We start from the raw sequence: 21,564 nt of genomic DNA on the forward strand, positions 1-21,564 counted from the left end.
GCCTTGAGAGCCACGCGGCGCAGCGACTGCACCGTAACAGCGCGGGCCCTCGAGCTCTCACTCCAAAACCCAGCGGGCGGCTGGCAGGAGGTGCGCCGGAACTACAGTTTCCAGAGTGCCCTGCGGCGATGGGCGGAGCCGGGGAGCGCCCGCAGCCAATTAGGGGGTCTCGGGGCGCTGCCGGGGAGCTGCAGGTGGAGCCGCGCGGGTGGGCGGGCGCCGGGCCTGGTCCCCAGAACGCGTCCGGGGCTCGGGGGCTGGGCTGCCCCAGGGCGCGGCGCCGGCACTGCGGAGGTGGCCCGGGGACCGCATCGAGCGGGGCGGGAACGCGCTGCTGGCTTGGTTCCGGGTGCTCCCGCGCGGCGCTGGCCAGAGCGCACTTGAGCCAGGTCTGGCTGCAGGGAAGGGCGGGTCCGCCGAGCGCCGTCTCCGACCCCTCCTCCTCGGCGCGCCGACTGAGCCTCGGCTGGAGCTCTAGCCGGCGCCACCTCGCGCGCCCCAGCCATGGCTTTTGCCAATTTCCGCCGCATCCTGCGCCTGTCTACCTTCGAGAAGAGAAAGTCCCGCGAATATGAGCACGTCCGTCGAGACCTGGACCCCAACGAAGTGTGGGAGATCGTGGGCGAGCTTGGCGACGGCGCCTTCGGCAAGGTTTACAAGGTAAGGACGTTGCGGTGCGCGGCCGGGACGCGCGGAGCGGCTCCCGAAGGCAGGGCGCCAGCCGGAATCAGCCCGGTCGCGGTTGAAGAGAGCGCAGCGCGGTTTTCGGCTCTGGCCCCGGTGACCCTTGCTGTTTTAGGGGGAACCTCACTTTGTGGGGTTGAATGCTCAAGCGCTGAGCGCCTACTCTGGGCACTACGGTAGCCTCAGCACTTCCTGTGCATCCGACACTGTACTCGGCGCCTTGGGATGGGTGGGGGACGACAAAGGGACGTTTATGGATATGACTTCTCAGTCTGAGAAGACTGGCTACCCGCGGCACTGTCCGTAACACTGTGATAGGAGGCACGCTCAAAGCAACACAGACTGTGGGAATTGGGAGGCGCTGGTGCAGAGTCAGTTGCGCCTGGGAGGGTTGCGAGTAGCTGACACACCTGAAGATGGGGCAGGGACTGGGAACCGGGAACGGCGGAGTGTGGACCCCTGAGCAGGAGGTGATGCTTGGAAAGCCGGACTGGGGCCAGGTACAGGGCGAGGCCAGGGTCCTGTGAATGCTGAGCTGCAGGCAACTGATTTGATTCTGTACCCTTGAGTCACTGTTGGGAAGGCGCCCAGTCTGTTGTCACCTCTGCCCCGGAGGAAGACTGGGCCTAGTGCTTTGCAGAAGGCTGGGTGGGGCAGAGCTGATTAAATCTAGAGGCGTTTGCTGCAGGACATTGTCTGGTTTCTGCTCTACCGAATCAGTTCTGAGTACAGGAGTTGTTTGGGGCACCTAAACGCCTGCAGCTTGACCCACCCTTTCCCTAACCCTTAAACTCCTTTCCTCTATGATTTTTCTTTTTCTTTTCTTTTTTTTTTAAAGCCGAAGTCTTGCTGTACTGTCTGGGTAGCTTTCTATCTCCTGGGCTTAAGGCATCTCTTGCTTCTATCTCCTGAGTAGCAGCTGGGATTACAGTGGTGAGCCATCACCAACTGGCTTCGTCGCCTAGGAAAACTTACTGGGAGACTCCCACATGTACAGCTGCTGGGTACTCCCTGGAGAGTGCCTCTTTCCTAAAACAATCACATCAGTCTCCTGGGTTTTGGATAGATTGAAGCCACTGTGACCCCAAAATTGCCCTGTCAGGAGGCAAAAGAAACAAGGCTTCTCCAGAATTCCCTTCCTCACCCTCTTCTCTGCCTCCTACAGGATTTGCTCTCTGTGACTCAAAATTGATTGACGTATACATTAAATTTTTTTTTTTTTTTTCCAGAACCAGAGGTTGAACTCAGGGAAGTGCTTGCCAGGGAAGTGCTTATTCCACTGAGCCATCTCCCTGGCCCTCTCAAAATTGATTTAGAGCCTCCTTTCAAAGCATGGCCCCTGGGATTACATGCATTAGCATCACACGTGTGAGTTGTTAGACATGTCCGACCCAGACCCACTGAATTAGTAGTTCTGCATTTTACCAGGATCCCAGGTGATTCTTACACCTATCAGACTGAGAAGCTGAGCAGCACTGTGCCAAAGACTTAGAGAAATGTCAGTTCTGAGACCAACCAGGTTTGTGTGTGTGTGTCTTTTGCTACCTTGCCACCTCCTCCTCTGAGCTGCTCCTTCCTGTTGCAGGGCTAGGAATCCTCACTGGAGCAAATGTCTCGTGGTGAGAGCGTCCAGCCCCAGTGGGATGCGGTGGCCTTCTCTGCCTTGGCTCACTGCTCCTCGCCACCTGGGGGCTGTGCACACATGTTGGGAGCCGACAGACTGCACATCCATCCCCTGCACATCTTTGCTTCTCAGGTGCCCCAGGAGGTGGTCCCCAGCCTCCTGGCTCTGCCTTACCTGCTGCTGGTACTTGCCTTTCTCTAGAGGCCCGTGGTCTTGGAGTACTGCATCCTGTTGGGGCTTCCTCATGGGATCTCTCTGCTGGGGGCTTTCGGTTTTGTCCTCTTGTCTGCTCCCCTAGCACCACATGTTTTGACTTTACTGGGCTCTTTTTTTTTTTAATGTATTTTGTACAAGATCTACAGGTCTCACTACACCGATTGGACTAATAGTGAACCTCCTGTTTTCAGCCTCACAAGCGCTGAAATTACAGGTGCACATCATCAAGCCCAATCTCAATCGCAAGCTCCAGGGGCTGGGCCAGCACGGCTTGTAGTGTCAGGGATCGAACCCCTGTCCCTGGCTCCGCCTAAGCAGGTGCGTTAGTCCTGCTTAGCTAAGCTATCTGAGCTATCTGGCCAGCCTCATTTTTATTTAAACCTCAGTGTGGAACTTCTCTTTTATGCCCATAAGATTCCCCTTTGTCATTTTGTCTCTGAACCCACTGTAAACTCAGTAAGACTCCTGTACTACTCTGGCTTTCCCTACAGAAGCTTGTCTGATCCACATGTTATGTTGCCTCATGGTTCTCCAGAGCATGTGGATTCTTTCTGAATGAACTTTGTGTGTGTGTGTGTGTGTGTGTGTGTGTGTGTTACCAGGGACTGAACTTAGGGCCTTGCCCTTGCCAGGCAAGCGCTTATTCTACTGAGCTATCTCCCCGGCCCTGGACTGTTTTTTAAAAAGGCTACAATTCTCAGAGCTGTGAGCTGGCTTCACCAGAGCTCCTCCTCCACATTGAACTCATGATTTTCTTATAATTAAGACAAAAGAAAGCTAAGGCAAGAGATAGCTGGTATACCCCGGCATTGTATTTTTTTTTTCCTAATTCCAGGAATGGAATTCAAGACCTCAAGCTTGCAAGGCAGACCCAAGGCTGCTGAGCTATCTCCTCCACCCTTCCAGACATTGTAAATCTAGGCAGGAGCCACAAAACAACAGGCAGCACCCAGAGGTGGTCCCTTCAGGTGCGCATGGTGTAGAGCACATCTGTAAACCCAACGCTAAGGGAAACTGAGACAGGAGAAGTACAAGTTCAAGCCCAGCCTGGGCAACTCAGCTGAGCCCTGCTCCAAGTAAGACAAGCTGAGAATGGAGCCTCGTGGTCAAGGTGCCTTGGGGTATATCCCTAGCACAACAAAAAAGAAAAGGAAAAAAAAGCATAGCACATGCAGTGGTGTACAATACCAGTGTGTGGTAATGGTAACAAATAGCAGTGTTACTGGTTTATGTTTTTGTTTTGTTTTAATCAAACTCAGGACCTTGTACTTGCCAGGCAGGCACTTGTGTCACTGAGCTATATACCTGGCTCATTGGTTTATGTTTATACTCTGTGATACTTTGTATTGTTATTTTAGTGTGTGCTTCTATTTAGAAAAAAATTTACTGTCAAACAGTGTGCCCTATCCTGCTGGCAGCAGTCCCATCCTGCTCATGCTATCTTGATAGGACCGTTTTTTTTTGTGCTTGATTTAATTTAATGTGATTTTGTTCCTCATGGCCCTAGGAGTGATAGGCTAGGCTGTGTATATATGAGGTTTATAAAATATGGATAGCCTAGGTAGTAGCCGAGGTGTGTAGTAGTTGGGCTATCTCGGTTGGTGTAAGTACACTGTGATGTTTACACAGTGACAAAATCACCTACTGATACATTTCTTAGAATGTGTCCCATTGTTAAGTGACTCTTGGCATGAGACTCTGATCTAACCAAGCTTGTGTTCCCCATGGGGGTACTGAGGCCTGGGGTGAGGGAGTCAGTGTTACACTTTTTCCTTAGTTGGCAATGGGCAGACCCATCCCAGATCAAAGCTCCCTCTCACCCAGGCTGTCTTCCTTCAGTGTCTCTGCTTACACAGCCCCTGAGTAGTGATACTGAAGTAGTTACTTAGGATGCTTTAATCAAGGACTGTGACTCCTGCCCACTTTTTTCTCTGCCGTCGTTGCCAAGGCAGCAAGTCAGAAATACCATCTTGGCTTTATGGATGCTTGCTTGAAAGCAGCCGGCCGGGACCTTAGTAGGCTGAGGCCATTCTGCTGCTTTCTGAAAGTTCCTGTCTCTGATCTTTGTGGTCTTTGAACTTTTAAAAGCTTATTTTGCAAGAAGATAGTAAAAGCTAAAAAGAAAAACAACAACAACAAAAGAAAACCCTCCCCAAATTCCATTAATTCCTGTTGATTTTTTTTTTTTTTTCCTTTTTTTTTTCTGATGCTGGGGGCAGGGATAGAACCCAGGGCCTCTTGCATGCTGAGCAAGTGCTCTACCACCAGCCTCACCCTCAGCCCTTTTTGTTTTTGTTTTTGGAGGCAGAGTTTCAAACTCCTGAGGTCAAGTGGTCTTTGTGCCTCAGCCTCTTTCTTTCTTTGTCCTGAGAATCCAACTCAGGACCTCCAATTTGCCAGGCAGGTGCTGTGCCATGGAACTATATCCCTGTCCCCTCTCAGCCTTTTGAGTAAGTAGGACTACAGGTGAGTGTCAAAATAGCTGGTTCTCTTTCTTTCTTTCTTTCTTTCTTTCTTTCTTTCTTTCTTTCTTTCTTTCTAAGTTTTAATAAGTTAAAATTGATTAAATGCCTGTCCTGAGCTAGGCACTGTACTAGACACTGTGTTTTTTTTGTTTGTTTGTTTGTTTTTTTGGCAGAACTGCGGATTGAACTCAGGCCCTTGCACTTGCCGGGAAAGTGCTTATTCCACTGAGCCATCTCCCCAGCCCCTGACACTGTGTTTTTTTTTAAAAAAATTTTTGTTCACTTGTCTTTTTGAGACAGGGTCTCGATACATAGCCCTACTTATCCTTCAGCCAGGCTGGCCATGAACTCATGACAGTCCTCCTGCGTCAGCATCCCAAGTGCTGGGATTATAGGCGTGCTGCACCATACATGGCTATACTAGATACTTTATATAATCTATAAGACACTTGTTCTTTCTTTAAAAAGCACTGGACTGTGTAAAATCATGCAATGAAAATCAGAAGTATTCTGGGAAAAATGGGGTTAAGGGCATCCCACTCCAAAACCCCATCACTGGCACCTTAAAAAAAAAAAAAAAAAAAAGAAAAAAGAAAAGCTGGGCCGGGTGGTGCATACCTTGTAGCCCCATCACTGAGACCCTGAGGCAGGGTGATTGCAAATTCAAAGCCCGGCTGGGCAGTTTAATGACTTAGTAAGACCCTGTCTCAAAACAAACAATTTTAAAAACTAGGCTGGGCATGTAGCTCAGTGAAAAACCCTTGGACTCAAACCCTAGTTGTCGGCCCCTCCCACCCTCAAGCCTGGAACAGGGTTTGTGCCCATGCTGTGGATAGGCAAGATGTAACCTTGCAGTGAGGAAGGCCCTCCCCTGCAGTGCGCCACTCTGGTAGACCGTAGTGGGCACAGAAAGGACTGCAGCCTGAGAAGTGCGGGCAATGCTGGGATGTCAGCCAGCGACTCCCTGAGAGGACCAGGTGCCTCAGTGGTAGCTGATAGATGCTAGAGGTGTTGCCGTGTGTTTTGTGTATTTCTTCAGCAGTACCTCAGATTTGCTGCCTTTGAATTTTTGGGGTTCATGGAACTCTTTTGGCAGATAAACAGGTACACTGTAGACAAATTATCTTTATTGCCTAAGGATAAAATCTTTCTTTAATGTGTCAGTTTTATTGATTATGCTTCGTTTGCCCTACTGGAGAATGAACTCAGGACTTTTCCTGAGCTAGCCAAGTGCTCCACCGCTGAGTTATATCCCAGCCTGTTTTATTTATTTATTTATGTAGTGAGTTAGTTAGTGACACAGTCTCGCTAAGTTTCCAGGCTGGCCTGACCTCAATCCTGCCTTAGCCTCCTGAGGAGCTGGGATCACAGGCAAACACCACCACGCCCAGTAAATTGGTATTTTCAAAATAAGTGTCGTAGCACAGCTGATTGTATAGTGATAAACAGTTTTGTAGGTGAAGTTCTTACGGTATGTTAATTTTTTTAGGCTAAACTTCCAGAGGGGAAACTATGAGGTCCAAGGGTATGCTGGTCTGAGGGTGATTTTTTAAAAATAAAATGAGATAAATTAATAGCGTTCCCCTCACCCGTTGCTTTCACTGAGGGCCAATCCCTGAGTGCTTTTGAGTCCGCAGAGAGTGAGGGCACTGGCCTGCCAGCTGCTGCCCAGACCTGGGGCTCTTGGCCATGTGCTGGCTTTGGGAGAGAGGTGACTTCCTGCCTTTCCTGCTTGCTGTACAGTAAGCTGCGGTTAATGGTTTGTGAGCCCCCAGGCCTAGCTGCTCCTTTGTTATCTCCTCCCTGGCCCAATGGTTGGAAAGCCAGGGCTTCCACTTCCTGGGGGGGCGGGCTGTACTGTCCTCCACCTCCTTCTCCTCTCTGCCCTCCTCCGGAAAGAGATCTGCCCCCAGGCAGTAACCTTATTTCCGCCCAGCCTAGTATTTTTAAACCCAAGTTCATGCTATTGTGAGTGGGTTCCTGACTTGGTCACAACGCCGAGGTGGCCTGAGCATCCCGCCCTCAGCCTGAAGTGCTGAGGCCTGGCTTAGCTCTCGCCAGCGTTTTCCTGAATGGCTCCAAGATGGGAAGCTGGGGGGTGGGAAGTCAGATGAACAGCGTAGCCCCTAGCGCCCACCCGGACCCTATTTCTTGAGGTTACCTAGACTGAAAGACTACCCTTAACCATACCTCCAGGGCCACCTTGGGAGGAGCGTCTCAGGACCTGCTGCTGCTGGGGGTGGCAGAACAAGCTGGTGGGCAAGGAAGAGATCTGATACTCAGTGGGACCTGTTGGGTCCCCAAGCCAGTCCCAAGCCAGTGTCATAGTCCTCTGGGCTTCAGCATATGTCTGTGACATGGAGGGGGCCACAGAGCTGGGAGGAGCGTCTACCCCAGGTGTTGACCCAGGAAACACTCAGGAAATAAACTGTATTCCTGTTGCTGCTCCTGATAGCAGGCGGAGAAGGTCCTGGTGGGAGCCTGCTACTGCTGGGAGGAAACGCAAAGACCTCAGCTCTGCGGCTCAGCAGGGCTTTCGTACCTCAGTGCTGCTGATGTCCTGGGTGGAATCAGTGTTCACTGTGGCAGTGGTCCTTGTGCCTTCCAAAATGGTCAGCAGCATCCCCAGCCCTGTCTACTAAATGCCAGTACCCCCTCTATTTGTGGCCCCACAAACATCCCCAGGCATTGCCACATCCTGGGGGTGGAGGGGTGGCAGAATTGCACCATTAAAGGACCATGCCTTGATCCAGTTCAGTAGACTGTAAAGTTGTCTCTCAGTGTCTGTGGAGATTGGTCCTAGGACTCTCCGGCACCCCAGCTGGCGCATGCTCAAGTCCCTTGTAGAGAGTGGCATTGCGTGTGATATAACCCTTGAATATTCTCCCACAATGGACTTTAAATCATCTCTAGGTTACTCACAATACAATAGGAAGGGTATGCAAATGGTTGTTGTACTATATTGTTTTTTTTTTTTTTTTTTTGCTCCGAATGTCTTCAAGGCATGACTGGCTGTCTTGTGTTGTGGGGATCGAACCACAGCAACCTGAGCCTGACTGCTTTGTGGAAGCAGCCACTTAAAGAACTGAGCTAAGGGGCAGGCCCCCTGTACTATATTGTTTAGGGGATAATGACAAGGAAAAAAGTCTGTACGTACTCAAAAGAGATGTAATTTTTTAAAAAAGCACCAAAACAGAGGGCCACCTTTGTCCATCTGCATTTTTGTGTCAAGTCTCATGGCAGGCGATTAAAAACCTGGGCTTTGGAATCAGACCAGGACTCAGAGCTGGGTTGTCCCATCTAGCAAGTGTGTGTTGTAAAGTGCTCAGCTTGCCCCCAAGCCTCAGTTTCCCCATGTGTGCAGCAGAGCCAATGCGAATAGCCACCTGCCTGTGCAGGTGAGGCGTCCACAGAGAGGTGGCAGACAGCTGGTAGCAAGGGGCTCTTGCTGCTGCTTAGGAAACTTGGAGCTTCTTGAAGCCAGAAGATTTTGCATAAAAGCCCAGGTGTTGGTCCTCATTGGACATCCGCAGGACATGCTGCCCCTGGGTGGACTTTCTAGTAGCCTCATTCACATAAGGGTGAAAACAGGAGAAGGGATGGCAATTGTGTATTTATCATTTCAGTGTCTAATAACTACAGAATTAGAATTTCTGTTCTTTTTCTCCACTCTTAAGTCTCTGGGCTGTGTGCTTTGTGCTTATGGGTCAGTGTGAATGAGCCTGACTTGGGTGCTCAGCAGAGACGTGTGGCTGGTGGCTGCTGCTTTGGGTCAGGCAGACCCGGCTTGCCCCCTTACTGCCATCCCATGCCCTCTGTCCACTTGCGTCACCACCTTGGACCCAGTGGTAGTGGGCCTGGAGAGCAGGCAGGGTGATCTGAGACCCTTCGGGCCGTGCCTATGGATGGAGCACAGCACACAGGTGTTTTCCATGGTTCTGCGGCCCAGGATCCAGGCTTCCATGGATTCGATGGGGTTTGGCCCACTTTCTCAATGAGGTTCCTTCTCACTGTGTCCTTGTTGGGTGGGAGGGCTGAACGGGCTCCATGGGGGCTACCTTATGTACTTATTTATTGAGTTTGCGGTGCTGGAGACTGAACCTAGGTCTTCCAGTGCTAAAGCTTGAGCTCGGCCACTGAGCTGCTCCCAGGCCAGGCCTTGGCAAGGGCTCTAGTCCCGTTACTGCCCACTGATACGGTCACCTCAGCACACCAGTCTTCAGGGGAAACACACATTTCCACCATAGCAGGAGCCAAATCAACAGGGCCTTGAAGGCCAAGCTGAGGAGTTTTGCAGTTTTGATTTTAAGGAGGGGCCTGACTCAGCCTCTGCAAGGTTAGAGACCAGGGGAATGACCCCAGGGCCAGACAGGGGCAGTGCCTTCCTGCGGCTGCCTAGCTAGGAATGCGAGGGTTTCCTGGTGCCCTCAGGGGATGTGTGTGGGCTCTGGAGGTGCAGAGGCTCTGCCTCCGCCTCCCAGCAACACCCTAGGCAGAAGGGATGCTGGGAGGGAGGGCTAGAGCTGTGGTTGGGGCTGGGTCAGAACCCAGGAAGGGGAAGTGCCCTGATGCAATGCCACCAGCCTAGAGGAGGAGGAGGTACCTGGTAGGAGGAGGCACCATGGGGGAGGGGGAAGGGTGGGTTGCTGGGGCTCGCCTTACCTCTGGTTCTTGCCCTGCAGAATGGAACAGTCAGAGGTGTAATTGCCCAGCATGACATGAGGTGATCTGTGGTGGCCACATATCCAGGGCAGTGGGAGAGCACAGATGTACCAGCCCTTGGAATCGTGTTTGGGGCTCCTCTTCTCCCAGGACCAGCTCTTTGGGGCTGATGGTGGGAGTTGGCTGTTGCTCCGTTCTTGTCTGCCCACCATTCATTCTTCCTTCATCCCCAACAGGCCCAGAGAGGCGTGGTGACTTGCTCAGAGTCACACAGCCTGTCTGTGACAGGTTTGGTGTTTGACCTCTCTGGCTGGATACCTGTTTGCCTTTTCTCTTGTGAAATACAGAGGGAAAGATGAAGGGGTGTTCTGTGCAGAGAGGGTGTGGGGTCCTTTAGGGCCGCCCTCCGCCTTGGGCCTCTGCTCAGGGATCGAGGTCCTTCCTGCCCGGCTGCCCTAGGATGGGGCTGTGGTAGCGTCCTGCAGAGGAAGTGGTAAAATGAGGGCAGGGCCGGCAGAGGAAGTGGGGGCCAGGGAGTGCTAGGTGCTCCTGGCTGGGTGGGAGGGGAGCAGCTGGAGAGACCTCAGGGTTACCCCAGCTTCCCCAGGGAGGGAGAGAGGCGGCCTGCAGGCTGCCTCCTTGCTTCTCTCCCCAAGTATGCTTTCTCCTCCACTCTCTCTCTTGCCCTTTCTCTCTGCTTCCTCTTTGTTGCAAGTTCCCTCTCTCTTCCCCCATAGCCTCCAGATTGTTTTCTCTGTCTCTCTAACAGGTTATCTCAAAGCCAGAATTAGGCCCTGAGACTTGAGGAGGAAATCGGATTGACCCGAGCTGGTGACTGAAGACTCAGCTCCAGCCAGCCTCCATCTGCGTGCGGAGTGTGGGCCTCTCTCAGGGGAGCTGAAGGGAGTGGAAGCACAGCCTTTTCTGCCTCAGGACTTTCGCACTTACTGCTCTGCTGCTTCCCCTCCCTTCCTGTCATCCTGCATGCCTGCCTCCTTCTCATCCTCTGGGTCTCAACACGCATGTCCCCTCCCTTCTCCCACCACAGTGACAGCTCCCTGGTGGTCTTCTTAGGAGCTCTTGTCCCAACCTAAAATTGCCTTGTGCAGCTCCTTGTTTATTTTCTGTCTTGGGGGTAAAGGCCCTGAGGGCTGAAGAGGGCAACGGGCAGAGTGCAGTTGGACCAGAGGCATAATGGCTCCTGTCCTGAGCACAACAGGGCAGCTCTAGCTGAAAACAGTTTAGTTGCAGATTTCAAGATAGCTGGTGGGGCCGGCCAGAAGCTCAGCCGGGGACTAGGTTTGATCCCCAGCATGCTGTGCCAGCCCTGTCCTGAGACTGGGTGTGGTGGCACGCGCCTGTAATGCCAGCGCTTGGGAGGCTGAAAACAGGAGAATCACTGAGTCCGATCTGTGCAGTGAGAACCTGTAGATTCTGAAGAGCCTGATATACATAGATAGGTAGGTAGATAGATAGATAGGTACATAGCTGGTGAGGATTGTGAATATTCCCTATATGTGTGTCCCCAGCACCTTGCTGGGCAGGGTGGCACATGCCATAATCCCAGTACTCAGGAGGCTGAGGCAGGAGGATTGCTACAAGTTTGAGGCCAGCCTGGACTGTATAGTGGGTTTAAGGTTCAAGTACAGGATGAACTATGTAGTAAGATGCTGTCTCAAAAAGAAAGAAAAGAAATGAGTACTTTTCTCAGAGTGTGGGGACTGAGCCATATGACCAGCCCTTAAGGCTCTGCCTCGCTCAGAGGAGGAAGTGAGTGTGCTGCTGCTGTTGTGACATCACTGGCACTGCTGGTTCACTTTGGCTGATCTCAGGTTCCAGGAGGTTGATGAGCAGACTCCCTGAGGCCTGCATCACCTGGCTCCCGTGTGCTGCGGCCACTGGGGTGATCCCCCTGGGTGATGGCTTGCATCTGCCCAGCCTTGAGGAGTGCACTGAGTCAAGCCAGAGAGTTGGCAGGGCTGCTGTGAGGTCTCAGCTCTGTGCTGGCCCTGCCCAAGTCCTCACAGGTAGCAAGGTCTCCCTGGGGGCCAGAAGATCAGGAGGCTTGCCCAGGAGGGAGAAGCCAAGGCTGGGACTGCATGCCCGTCCTCCTTCCTGGAAAGCTCCAGGCTGCCTTGACTAGGAGCCCAGGCCCATGCTTGGCCTGCAGAAGCATTACTGCTTTTGAAGCTGGCAGGGTCTCCCCGAGGCCGTGACCCTGTGTGCTGTGCAGCTGAAGTCTTCCAGCTTGCTGTGTGTCTCAAAGGGCACTGGCGCTGTGTCTGGAAGCCTAGAGTACATTCTGAAGGCTTCTTCCTCAGAGTCCCTCCCCCGCCCCCCTTTAAGGAGACAGGAACCCCATCTCCAGGCTGAGGAGGGGTGGACAGGGTGCCACCATCAGTGAGTAGCCTGAAGCTCTAACCTTGGTGACGACCTCCGTCCCAGTCCTGAGCACCTGAGTGCCTGTGGATCCCTCAGGCCGCCTGTGGTGTTCATACCACAGGTTCCCAGCCCAGCCTTTGGCCTTGCTGTGTGACCCTGGGCAAGGCATAGCCTCTTCCTGAGCCTAGCTTTCCTTGTCTTCAAACTAGGGTAGGGGCCAGGGAGATGGCTCAGTGGAATAAGTGCTTCCCAGGCAAGCACAAGGGCCTGAGTTCAATCCCTAGTTCTGCAAAAAAAAAAAACAAAAAACAAAAAAACAACCTAGGGTAGTTAGTTCCCCCCAGAGGGACATCAGGCATCTTTATACTTATGATCTGAGGAGGCGGGTACCCAATGAAATGTAGCCAGGGCATGAACTACATCTAGAGTTAACAAGACTACACTATTTGGAGCGGGTGGTAGCTTGTCGGCCACTCCTTAGGTTGTTGTGGTGAAGCCCTTACCATGTGACCAGAGTAGAGTAGCTGTTGATAGGGAGTTGGCCATATTCAGGAGGTCTCGCTGTTGATGGAGCAGTGTGGGGCTGCTCAGGATAAGGGGGCAGAGTGTTTTGAGATCCTAAGAGCCATTTGAGATTTCTATGCCCGTGGAACTGTCCCGTGCCTGTGGAACTGTCCCGTGCCTGTGGATGTCACAGACATAGAGAGGCAGCTCCCAGAGGCTTGGAGGGGCTTAGGGGGTGGGTGAAGGATGCCCTTGGTAGGAGCGACTCCTAATGCCGCACAGTACAGTAGCCTTCCTGTGATAAGGGTTTTTTTTTTTTTTTTTTTCAGTCCTCGAATGCCTTCAGGGCACTTTTGGCCAGCGGGAGAGTTGTGAGGTTCGAACTCCAGGAACCTGAGGCTGACAGCTTTGTGGAAGCAGCCACTTAAAGGACTGAGCTAGGGCCAGGCCCCCCCTTCCTGTGATTGACAACAGCTAATTGCATATTTCAAAGTAGCTGGAAGCGGGGGCCTGTGGGTCAGCTCAGTTGTTTAAGTGCCTGCTTGGGCAAATGGAGTCAGGCGTAGGGGACCACAATTCTATCCCCAGCTCTACATGCCTTACCAGACCTGCCCTTAAGGCAGCCTGAGCCAGCTCCCCCCCCAAAAAAAAAAAAAAAATCCTCTAAGTAGCTGGAAGGATTTTGAGCGTTCCCAACAAAAAAATACACTAAGTATCCTGCTGTGGCCATCTCACACTCTACACTGGACATGTATTAAAATAACCACACTGTACACAATCACGGTGTGTCAATGAAAAAGAAAATGAAAATGACTAGTGTCTACTGTTTAATCCTCTTTTTATAAAGCTTAGAAGGCTGTATTTGTGCATAGACAATAATGAACAAATGTTTACTTGGTTCTTGTTGTGGGCCCAGCTGGTTCTAAGCACCTGTCATGTGGTGACTCGTTGGTGATCCCAGGACCCCCCAGGCAGTAATGTTGGCATCTTCATCCTGTAAAGGTGGAAAGTGAGGGACACAGGAGTCATTTAACTCTCCTGGGGTCCCACAGCTAGGAAGTGCGGGAGCTGGGATTGCCACACAAATCCAGGTCCATCCACAACAAGAAAAGAGGGCCTGCAGAATGCAGAGCACCATTATCTCTGGGGTGCTGGGTGGTTTTGTGTTTATTTTTTTTCTTCTAGTATGTTCTTTTTTTAAGATTCTTCTTCATTGGGCTGGGGAGATAGCTCAGCAGTCTAAGCACCTGCCTGACACGCACAAGGACCTGGTTTTGATGCCCAATACTGCATGCCATGCTTGCCCCAGAACCCCAGGTGCACCAAGCAACCACCGAAAACAGGCATGGTGGCACACACCTATAATCCCAGCGCTGGGGAGGCTGAGACAGGAGGATTACTACAAGTCTAAGCTGCATAGCGAGACCCTGTACCAAATAAATAAATAAAAGATTTTTAAAAATTAAGATTCTCCTTCATGAGCAGGCATTTTTAGAATAAAAAACTGCATGGAAAGCTCTGTTGATTGAAAAAACAGGGTCACTTTAACCTCTCAGGGCCTGAGACTGTCTGGAAAACAGGGTGGATCAAAGGGCGCACCCCCAAGTTGTGGTGAGGATTGAGTGAAATGTTATATAAGGTGCCTTCAGTGTGCAGGGGTGGGGCACAGCCACCCTGCATCGAGGTGCTTCCTTCTTTTCTCCCTCTTCTTTGTTCTTGGCCCCAGACTCCCCTCTCCCTATAACTCAGTACTGGATCCAATTCCCTTCTGGGAAGGGCAGGAGGAGCACCCCCAGGGAGGCTGAGCCCACGATCACCTTCCCTACCTCCTTTATCTGTGACATCTTGGAGTTGGATTCCCCACCACTTTTGAAAAGCTGAGATCTGAAGGCAGCTCCCACAGGCCTGGCCAAGTTGGACAAGTTGCACGGGTTTGTAGCCAAGGTCACTCAGTATCTTTGGGGCCATTCCCGTTTGGGTTTTAGATTTTTCTTTGCTGGCCCAGGAAGACTTTAGAGGCTTAACATTGGCTGGCTGAGCCAGGATGGCTCACCACACTTCTCCTGAGACGGAGAGTATTAAATGCCGTCTGTGGAAGCCCTGTCACTGTTCCGCCTTTGTGCTGTGTAATCTTTGCCATGCTTAAGTGTCACTTGTTCTGAAACTTGGCCGCCTCATTTGTCGTTGAGCTGAAACTTGGCGCAGCAGTTATGAATCGGGAAGTGGTTTCTCTCCTTGGCAGAACACGTTAACTGTGTGCCTCCTGGCCCAGTCGCAGGCCTTGGCTTTGCCGAGATCAGGAGGTGCCATCATCCCAAATTGGAGGACAGTTAGAGGTACAGAAATCTAACCATGTTGAGAACAAATGGACTTGTACTGTTTTCTTCTCCCGTGTGCATGTCTTCCCCTCTCTCTGTTTGCAGGGAGGCATGAACACCCATCCATCCATCATTCACCCATTTAAGCACTCCTCCATCTACCCACCATCCTCTCATCCATGATTTTTTTTTTTATTATTTTGGAGGCCATGTTATCTAGGCTGTTCTTGAGCTCCTGGGCTCAGGCCATTTTCCTACGCAACCCCCAAGTACCTGGGACTGCTGTGGCATGCATGCTGCAAGTGCTGCTGCTGTCTATGATTTGATTTGATTTGATTTTTTATGTATTTGGTGCAGGGTCTGCAGGGTCTTACTACATAGATCAAACTTGTAGTGATCCTCCTGTTTTTAGCCTCCCAAGTGCTGGGATTACAGGCATGTGCCACCATACCCAGTCTCAATTGCTGTCTCAGCATGCCCCAGGGGCGGGGCTGGCACAGTACACTGGGGATCAAACCCTGGCCACTGCACTCTGTCTAAGTAGGCACTTTATCTGCTGAGCTATCTGGCTGGCCCCATCCATGATTTTAAAATACTTACTGAGTAGATATCCTATGACCAGACAAAGTAATAGATATATTGGTGAAAAATACAAGCATGGTCGTAAGCTTTCACTAACAAAGAATACACAGTCCTCAGCAAGAGTAGAAACAGTAGTGAGCTGACTAACTTGTGGTGGTTTGCAGATTTTCTCATGTACCATTTGTGTCTGGAATCGCCCTCCTTTGTGTCTGGAAGCAGAAACCCAGTGTCTTGGCTTCTCCAAGCCCACTTAGCTGGTAAGCGCTGAACCTGGAACTTGAAGCAAGGGTCTGTGCTGTTTCCATTATGTTGGGGCCAAGGGATGGAGAGATGCATTCTGGGAGAAAAGGAAGATGACCTGGTCATTCTCTACTCTCATAGCATGTTTCTTTTTCTCTTCCTTTTTTGGTGCTCAGGACCAAAGCTGGAGACTCGTGCTTACTAAGCTAAGCTACCACTGAGCTAAGTCCCAGGCTCCATAGCATTTTATTATCCTTCTTATGTTCATCTAGTAATCCATTTACCTTTTCATCCTTGTGCTCACTGGCTTGCCCTTCTACCCACCCTCCCATCCATCCATCCATCCATCCATCCATCCATCCCATTCATCCATCCACCCACCTTCCCAGTCATCTACCCATGCATCCGTTCATCCATCCACGCACCTATCTACCCTCCCATTCATCTGCCCTGCTCTCCACCCTGGGCTTCCAGCCATCTGTGGTATCGCTCCACCAACTCACTTATTCCTTTTCCCATCCATCCACCCATCTCTGTGTTTGTCTCCCCATCTACCCACTCATCTTTCTGCCTATCAGCCTATCCATTCTCACACTCACCCACCTATCCCTTCATCCATCTATCTGCCTATTTAACCTCCTGTCTGCTCCCATCCTCCTGTGTGCACCCATCCTCCCACTGCCTGTCCTCCCATCCATTCATCTCTCCACCCCCCACCCCCCGTCTGCATATCTCTGCCTTCTGCTCCATTTTCTACCTTCTCCTCCACTCTCCTCCCATTTTCCCATCTACCCCCTGGCTAGTCTATGCCCGTGGGCTGTAGACTGAGGAGAGTGAGATGTGCGCTTTAACTGTTGACAGCTTCCAGCCAGGTCAGAGATTCAGTGACACACACCTGACCATGGCACCAGTCTGTGCTGAAAGCCCTAGCAGGGAGCAAAGAAGGACTCATTGCAGGTTGAGTGGGGTTCTGGGCAGATTTCATGGAGCAGGCTGTGGATGGGTTACCCTGTGGAGTGGTGAACACACAATCAAGGCAGAGGAAGCACCATGAAGGCAGGTGAAGAGTGGGTGAGCTGCTGGGCAGGGCTGAGTGCCAGGCAGCGGCAGTCCCTCTACAGAAGGGTAGCGGGTGCTGGCCAGGACCTCAGCTTTAATTTGTCCGCACAGGGTACACTGAGGCTCACCCGAAGATTTGGTTAGAGGTGGCGGAGGAAGATGGGTAGATGACAGTGCCCAGAGCCATTGGGTGGAGAGCCCTGGAGGTGTTGAGCCATAAAGGCATAGAGCATGGGCAGAGAGTGGGATTTGAGTTTGAGTCCCGACAGCTGCTTGCTAGCTGTGAAACCTGGGATACATCTGTTCTCTGGCTGAGCCCCTTTTCTTCTCCACAAAAGGAAGTGGAAGCTCACCTGCCTTGTGGGCCTATACTGGATAAGCGCAAGGTGCTCCTTGTCTTGCCCCAGGAGACCATAGGAGGCTGTGACAGGGCCTTGTCGTCCTGCTGCCCAAGGTCTCAGGATTCCAGAAGTGCAGGCTGTTATGTACAGCTCCACTCCTGGGCTGACTTGTGCCTATTGGCCGGACCTTGGTGTACTCAGACCCCAAGTCCCCTTGGTGCCCACTGCCTGCTAGGCCTGCTGCCCTCAGACCACCCTCCTAGACTTCCCGTCGGGTCCTTCCCCCTGAATGGAGCCAGTCCTGCTGTGACTCTGGTTGCCTGTGGAGCCAGATTTCCTCTGCTCCATAGAATCGAAGCCTTTCTTGCAACTAGCAGTGGTCAGCAACATGCAGAGAGATTTCATGTGTCTGACGGGGACCAAACCAGGCCCTCTTTGGTTCCAGTGACCTGAACCCTATTTGACACAGGCCTGCCATAGCTGTCCAGCATCAAGAGCTTGGGGAAAATGGAAACCTTGAGCCCTGACTGCTCCCTTCTTTGGCTGTGACGGCTTTTCATCTGGCAGGTCAGCTGGGAGCCTTCCTGTGTGCCCAGCGGCCCAGCCGCGTTGCTAGGCGACCTCACCAGCAGGTCCAGCCCCTTCCCATCCGCCCATGGGGTTCTGCTCCTCATTCTGTGCTCAGACCTTTTTTTCTTTCTAGGAAAAGACATGCATGTTTCTGGGCTGGGGCTGGGACAGTGGAGTGCGTTTGAGGAGGTCCCCCACCTCTGTGGTGAAAATATCCACTGTGGTAGCCACATGTGGCTGTTAAGCACTTGAAAGGCAGCTGATGTGACTGAGGAACTTCTTTTCATTCCTGTTAACATTGCAGCCACACGAGGCTGGTGTTCTGGGCTCAGGTGGGTTCCAGAGAGGACACAGCTGCCGCCTCTGGAAGCACTGGGGCGGGAGAGGGCGCTGGGTGTGTCGCAGGCAGGAGGCTGCTTTGCACCAGCCCACCATCCTCACTGGGACCCTTGTGGCTTCACGGCTAGCTGTCACTGGATAGAAATGACCCTTGGCAGGGGCACAGCTTTGTTATGCTGCGAGCACCTCATGTCCGTCCGCAGGCGTATGTGTTTCCCAAAGGTATAATTCAGCTGTAATTTTATTATCCTGCTTTATTGCTTGCTATTATGGCTGAAACACTTTTCTCTTATTACTGTATTATTTTGTTTTTATCATTTTAAAAGGTTGCTTAGTATCCCATGAAGTTAATTTAACCGTTGTCTTACTATTAATCATTTGGTTTTTTGTTTGTTTGTTTTTTACCTTTTTCCATTATTACGGACTATTGTGAACATAATCCTTGTCCATTTCTTTGGTGGCCTTTTTTGAACTTTTTCTTGGCCTTCAGTTCTCAGGAATGTGGAGTAATAGGTGTAAAAAGTATTTGAAGGCTATTAAAATTTATTGCCAATTGTTTATCTTTAAAGGACTGGAATAATTTATCTTCTTGTCAGTAGTGAGGACACCCACTTTACACTTTAGTACTTTGTCACCAGCATTGGTGTTGACATTATTGCTTGTATTTGCTGTTTGAATATGTGTGAAATGACCCTTGTGCTTTTTTGGAGGAGGATTCTTTTGGCTGTAACTCTTGTGGCCTGTGGCCTGTGGCCTGTCAGTCACATTTTAATTTTTGGTCACAGTAGGTTTAGAATGAAGGTGGCACTTGTACGTTGTGTATTTCATAGTGAGACACTTTCCTAGATGTTTGCTGTCTGTGGAATCCCCCAGAGATAGGGAACTCATTTCCTCTTCCTCGGCCAAGGACTCCAGAGGGAACTAACTGCTTCACCTAACTGAATCGTCCCAGGAGAGGCTCCCAGAGCAGCTGGCCCCAGGCGCTCCACGGACTCAGCAGCACCCCGCCCTCCTCTCAGTGGGCCTGCTTCTCCCGTCCTGGCCTCAGGCTCGGCCAGGCTCTGTGAGGGCATGGGAAGGGGGACGACTGCACCCTTCCGCTCTCCTGGGTTAGCCGCTGCAGAGTAAGGAAGAGCTGCTTCCCTGATAACTGCAGCGAAGCTCTACAAATGATAGTAATTAATAATAATAAAAATAAACAGCAAACCAGTACACACTCAGGTCTGGCCTTTGTGGACTACCTGGGATCCCATGCCCACCCCTGAGCCAGCAGCTGTGCCAGCCAGCTCTTTGATCGGCTGCCTTTATGGAGTGCGTGCTGAGCCAGGAGCAGCTGGCATCTAGGAAAGGAGGACAACTGTCTCTCAGGAAGCCCCTGGATGCTGTCCGGGCCCCCTGGTGGTGCTCCACCTCCTGTAGGCTCGGCCCTCGCTGGCACAGGGGTGGATTGTTCCCACAGAGGTGTCTCAGCCCGAAAACACAAGTGGCCACTGTGTGTCCTTTCTCCAGGGTGTGGGCTGAGGCGTTAGTCACTGTTGGTCGGCAGCAGAGGGCCGGGCAGGGAACCCCCTCACCCATGGCTGGACCCTAGCCTGGCCTTGACTGGTGGGAAAGAGGACATCAGAGCCCACAGCCAGCCACTTGTTCTGTGTGTGACTCCTTGCCCACTCCATCCCACATACACACCATCTGTGCAGGCACTCTTTGCTTTCCAGGACTGCCCACACCCTAAGATCACAACACAGCCTGGTGTGATCACTGCCCCCCAACAGAGGGGAAACTGAGGCCCGAGCAGTGTGTTTTAGTATTTATAGCCACCTCTGGCAAAGCAGTGAAGTCTAAAGACTTTGAAACCACACTGGCTGAAATTCAATGCCTAGTCCCATTATTTAACTGCTCCATGACCTTGGGCAAATGAGCTTCACCTCTCTGAGCATGTCATTGCCCACCGCCTTTTTATCAGGCAGGGTCTTGCTGGGTTGTCCAGGTTGGCCCCAATCCTGTGTTCAAGTGATTCTTCTTTCTCAGCCTCCCAAACAGCTGGAACATACAGTCAGGTGCCACTGTATCTGCTCATCATTTTTCTTACAGATAAAATGGAACTGGGTGTGGAGGCACATACCTGTAATCCCAGCACTCTGGAGGCTGTCAGGAGGATTGCTGCGAATTTAGGCCAGCCTGAACTACGTAGTGAGACTTCTCTCAAAAAAACCAGAGAAAGGAAATAAAAATGGGACTGATGATGTATAGAGAGATATAAAAAATAATTGAGGGAACCAAGCAGTGTCATTTCTCACCTCTAAGGTATGGGGCTCAATTTCATTTTTAGGTTCCCTCTGGGGCCATAGTGGCCATAGGCTGTAGTCACAGAAGAGAGTTGTAAGCAATTACAACTGTCTTAGTAGTTGGTCTTAGGTTGCATAAAATTCATTGGTTCACATGCCTGGTCTTGGGCCAATCACTGTGGCTAGAGAAAATGCAAGGTTCTCATTGGCCCAGAGGAATCACCCACTCATTTCTAGTTAGTGGCAGGGAGTTAGTTCAACTTTGTTGCATTTTAGGGATTGGAAAGAAGACTAAACTGGCTATGCTGAAGAAAAGTCAAGGAAGGAAGAGTGGATTATGTTATGAGGGGTGGAACAACATGATTTCTGCAGCAAATTCCTGTTGGACAGTGGTGGCAAACCTAGAGCTGTTATCACTGGATGCTGTAAAAGGTTTGCCATCACCATCCTAGGACTTGTTCATTAGAAGTATCTCACACGAATTTGGGCTCACTAACTAATGATCATGTGAGTGGGTGAGTGAGTGAATAAATAGAAAGCAGGCTGTTTCCCGGTGGCACAGTGTGGTAAAGAGAACTCTAGACTGAGAGGAGTCAGGGCACCACCATAGCGCACAGTCCTGTGTGGCTCCCAGTGCCTCTCTAGACCTGAGTCCGCCTGTCTGGGAAATGTGCACCACAAGCAATGCCAGCCTTAATGGCTCGAGGGTGGATTAAAATCTGGCAGTCTCAGCACTCGTCCCTAGTGTGAACTGTTGCTATTGGATATGGCCGGCCTTTACCTTTTGCAGAGGGAGATGGAATAGGGAACCCTGGGCCCAGACCAAGGAAGGCCTTTGGGACATGATTTGGAGCTCAGGATCCAGGATCCTCGTGTGTGTGTGTGTGTGTGTGTGTGTGTGTGTGTATGTGTGTGTGTGTGTGTGTTCTACCTTTATCCCCCTATTGCCGTGTGTCTTGAGACAAATTCTGTGACTCTCTATGAGTCTGCCTGCTGCTTTAATCATCCACACTGTTACAGCCCTGTGGCCTCACAGGGCTGGATTGTTGCTTCAAGCAGACTTTTAAGGAATTTAACTTTGGCCAAGTCACTTCACGCCCATGGTCTCTCCTGACAGCCCCTGCCCATCGCAGACTCCGGGGTCTGTAAAATCCGAGCAGGACACTAGGCAGCCTTTTTCCCTCATGTTGACACTGGCACCCTGCTCAGGCCTTGCCCAATGCTGCCTTTCAGCATGGCAGGCAAAGTGATTTTGTGTGCTCCTGGAAAATAGCCCTCACCTCCTCCACCGTT

The 21,564-nt window shown here is 51.4% G+C and overlaps 1 protein-coding gene across 1 annotated transcript in view; it reads left to right on the forward strand.

Moving 5' to 3' along the window:
* Positions 1-249: 249 nt before the first annotated feature.
* Stk10 (serine/threonine kinase 10) overlaps positions 250-21,564 on the forward strand; it is a 120,981-nt gene continuing 99,666 nt past the window's right edge. The window contains exon 1 of the mRNA XM_023705042.1: positions 250-660. Coding sequence (XP_023560810.1) covers positions 505-660 — 156 coding nt within the window. The 5' untranslated portion in view covers positions 250-504. The remainder of the gene's footprint in view (positions 661-21,564) is intronic.

This window comes from Octodon degus, unplaced genomic scaffold (assembly GCF_000260255.1).
Source record: "Octodon degus isolate 3935 unplaced genomic scaffold, OctDeg1.0 scaffold00212, whole genome shotgun sequence".
Taxonomy (NCBI): domain Eukaryota; kingdom Metazoa; phylum Chordata; class Mammalia; order Rodentia; family Octodontidae; genus Octodon; species Octodon degus.